The 3,775-nt window shown below is 49.6% G+C and overlaps 1 protein-coding gene across 3 annotated transcripts in view; it reads left to right on the top strand.

Moving 5' to 3' along the window:
- Positions 1-977: 977 nt before the first annotated feature.
- Positions 978-3,775, top strand: part of Med14 (mediator complex subunit 14) — a 105,177-nt gene continuing 102,379 nt past the window's right edge. For 2 of the 3 annotated variants that reach the window (XM_026781988.1, XM_005352858.3), the window contains exon 1: positions 978-1,652. In XM_026781988.1, coding sequence (XP_026637789.1) covers positions 1,450-1,652 — 203 coding nt within the window. In that variant the 5' untranslated portion in view covers positions 978-1,449. The remainder of the gene's footprint in view (positions 1,653-3,775) is intronic. The other variant, XM_026781987.1, reaches the window with a different exon arrangement.

Here is a 3,775-nt window from a genome sequence, read left to right as displayed (position 1 = left end):
TCAAGAGCCTCAAGACCAACCCTGACAACACAGTGAAACCAAGAGTCAGAAAGAGTACTGCAATTGCACAAGTGGAGAACAAAGAGAATTGTCTAACCTCCGGATCAGCATGAGCATCTGTTACACCTGCGGGAGATGAAGCTGCAAAACGATGTTTAGGTAGGGTCACAGAAACAGACGCTTTTAACAGTGAATTTCTCCGTGAGTTGTGCGTTAGAATCGCTAGGTGACTATTAAAAAAAAAAAAAGGAACAAAAACTCGAAGCCCAGACATCACGTAAGAACAATTGCATCTGAATCTTTGCCTATGGAACCCATAGACTCTTTTTTTCTTTCTTTCTTAAAAGTCTTGTACGTGATTCCAAACAGGAGCCAAGATTTGAAAACACATACAAATATGTGGATTTTTGGAGGAAAAGAGGCAATAGGGAACGATGAAGTAAAAACCCATGCAAGACAGGGCGGCTACTGCAAGGGCAGGGACATAAGCCAAGAATGCCAACGAAGGATTTAAGGACTGCATGTGTTTCACTGTCAAGCTCGGAGCATCCGAGACTGCTTTCAATTGATGTTATTGTGCCGTTGCGCCTGTCCTGTTCCATTTTCTCGCCCATTTTCCCACAGTTGACAAAAAAAAAAAAAAGAGAGAGAGAGAGAGAGAAAGAAATAATGACTGCAACGTTGTCTCCCACGCGTCGCGCCAGAGATGCCTATGGGCGGAGCGCGCGTGGGAGAGTCACGGCGCGCGGTAACCGGCGACCTCTCGTCAGAGCGCGGGGGGGGGGGCACAAGAATAGATGGGTGACCGGCGACTTCTCCACCGACCCTCCTCCGCCCATCGCCCCCTGTGGCCGCCTAGGCAGGGGCAAAAAGAACACTCGGGACTGATGACGTTTCTGTGACGCGACCCTCTCGGCTGGCGGCGCGGCTTCCGGCAGTGCGCGTTCACCCACCCCCCTTTTCCGCTTTCCCGCCCACGCGCCGCCTCGCCCCGCCTCGCCTCACTCCCACACACCCCCTCCCGAGTGGCGCCCCCCCAGCCCGGCACAGCGAGGGTAACCGTCACAGGTAGCCCGTGGAAAAAGCCTCCCGCGGGTTCCCCTTCCGTTCTGCCAGGCGACTTCCGCCCCAGGCCCCGCTACGTGGATGCTGTAGCCCACCCGCCGGGCGGCCGCTGAACAGTCTCTAAAGCTCGCTCCCTCGAGCGGCGGCCGACCCGCCTCTCCATCCTCCTGTCCCGCCCGCGCTCGCCTCCTCGCGGCCGGCCGGCCCGGCCCTACATGGGGGCGGGCCTCCGCAGCCCGGACTCGGTTTCCTGTTCAACGGAGGCGGCCTGGCGCTAGGCGGCGGCTACTTAGCCCGCGCCCGCCTCGGTGCGGTCACCGAGCCCCGGAGGAGGCTCCAGGGCCGCTTCTCGGGCGGTTGCGCCAAGCCGGGCTCTGCGCCGCCATGGCCCCAGTGCAGCTGGAGAACCACCAGCTGATCCCTCCGGGCGGCAGCGGCAGCGGCTCGGCGGCAGCCCCGGCTCCTCCGCCGCCAGGATCCGCGGTGGCGGCAGCTGCGGCCGCGGCTAGCCCTGGGTACCGGCTTAGCACGCTCATTGAATTTCTTCTGCACCGGGCCTACTCGGAGCTCTTGGTGTTGACGGACTTGTAAGTGCTGCGAACCCGTACCTGCTTCCCGGCTCCCCACTTGCCCTTCCCGCCCTGTGGGCCGATAGAAGCTTGCGACCGCCGTTTAGTGAGCGCGGCTGTTGAGTGTAGAATTTTGAAATTCTTGGGGTTCAGGTTGCGGGGACGTGGATGAGCTTAGTTAGTATTGGGGATCTGGTTGGCGGTGAAAGCACTGAGACTGGTTATTTTCGCGTGTTACACTTGCGCTGAAGATTGTCGTTAGGATTTTTGTCTTGCGTTCCCAATAGAACTCGATTGATTTCTTGGTGGAAATCAATTTCTTAGGTTTTTAGAACCCTAAGATTGGGACTAAGCATTTAGGACTATGTAAAATTCTAACTGAACGCGGTTTTCAAAGAAGGGAAATGTTTCACAGCCTTTTGGCGATGTTTTAAAAGTAGATTGCAGTTGCTTCTCTTTGGGCTCTGGAGATAGAGATTCTGTTTAACACATTACATTTTGAATCCCGAGTCTTTCTGAAACAATTGAAAGCGTTCGAAGTCTCTGAATGTAGTGAAAGTAAAATACGTTTTGTTAATGAGCCTGCTGGTTTCAGTCACCTAGTTACCTATGAAATGCCTGCCTTGGGACGTGATTAGGGTGTTAATCCCTTCAGAATACAAACCGAATACACTGGTGGTTCAGTGTGCGAAGAAAAGGTATTACGAAATTTTGAAACTCTGTTTTACATCTTATAGCTGAGGTTCATAAAAGTTTTCACCTTTTATCTACCTATTGTTAGGCTCCGTCGGGTTTCTAGGAAAATACATTAATATGCAGACATTAGGAAGTATCTTGTGATAACTTTGTTACTGGAAAATTAAATATTTCATTGTACACGGCTAAAAGAATTAGAGACGGCTTCTCATACTTTTGTAAAACATTCCTTTTAGTTTTGAACGAGACAAAGCTTAACCTTGCCAAAAGAGGTGTCTTTTTTTTTTTTTTTTTTGAGACGGGGTCTTGTATAGTGAGACTGGCCTCTAACTTTCAGATATGGTTCAGCCTCTTTCGGGCTGGGATTACTAAATTTGGGCCAGCACGCCTGCTGAGAATTGTTTTTGAACGCAAGATCTCCCATTTCTAAATATTAGGATTAAAGGTGTTTGGCTCCTCCCCTCCCCATGACTTCTGACTGAGAGAGAAATAGCTGTCCTGTTTAGGAATTCTTGTGGTGATGGGTGGTGGTGGCTGGCTGGTCGTGCACGCCTTTAATTCCAGCACCCGGGAGGCAGAGGCAGATGCTGGTGGATCTCTGCTTGGTCTACAGAGTGCCAGGACAGCCAGGGCTATAGGGTGTCTTGAAAAACAAAACAAAACAAAAAAATCCAGGAGAAAATTTCATATGTCCTGTGCATAGCCGTGGGAAAGACTGTGGTCATGGATCATGTGATTTGATTTTCTGTAGAGGAGTTGTATAAATTTATTGAGTTGTGTTCTATTTTTAAGTTTTTGGACTTGGCTTATGGAGAGGCATCTGTCTTATTGCTGTAGAATAATATAGTTTTAGTTCTACACCATTTGTGTGATGATTCCTAAACATATTTCTAGCACAGATCTCAGCTGAATTCCACATTCTGTGTCCAGATCCATACATTTCAATATCTAATGCAGGGGCTGGGTTTGGTGCTGGATATGTGCCTGGGATCTCAGCATTTGGGAAGCTACAGCAAGAGGATCATAAGCTTAGGTCAGCCACAGGCTACATAATGAGACCCTATTTCAAAAAAATATCCCAGAGCCAGACTTGGTGGTGCATGGCTTTAATTCCAGCAGAGGCGGGTGGGTCTACATAGTCAATTCTAAGACAGCGAGAGCTACATAGTAAAACCCTGTTTTCAAAGCCGCAAATTCCTGGCCACCCCCCCCCCCCACACAAAGAAACCACAAACTCACAAACAAAAACAAAAAAAACACAGAAAAAAAAAGTTCTTAGAATTACTTCTCTATTAGAGCGACCATAAGATTTGTGGTCTAAATCAGAATACCTTTGGACATGAAAAAATTGCTATAAATATAGTAGTGCACACCTGTAGCCCCAGTACTTTGGAGGTCAAGGCAGGAGGATCAGAAATTAACAGCCTGTAGGCAACTTGCAGCAC

Source organism: Microtus ochrogaster, chromosome 10, assembly GCF_000317375.1.
Source record: "Microtus ochrogaster isolate Prairie Vole_2 chromosome 10, MicOch1.0, whole genome shotgun sequence".
Taxonomy (NCBI): Eukaryota; Metazoa; Chordata; class Mammalia; order Rodentia; family Cricetidae; genus Microtus; species Microtus ochrogaster.
This window is presented reverse-complemented; position numbering and strand designations above follow the sequence as displayed.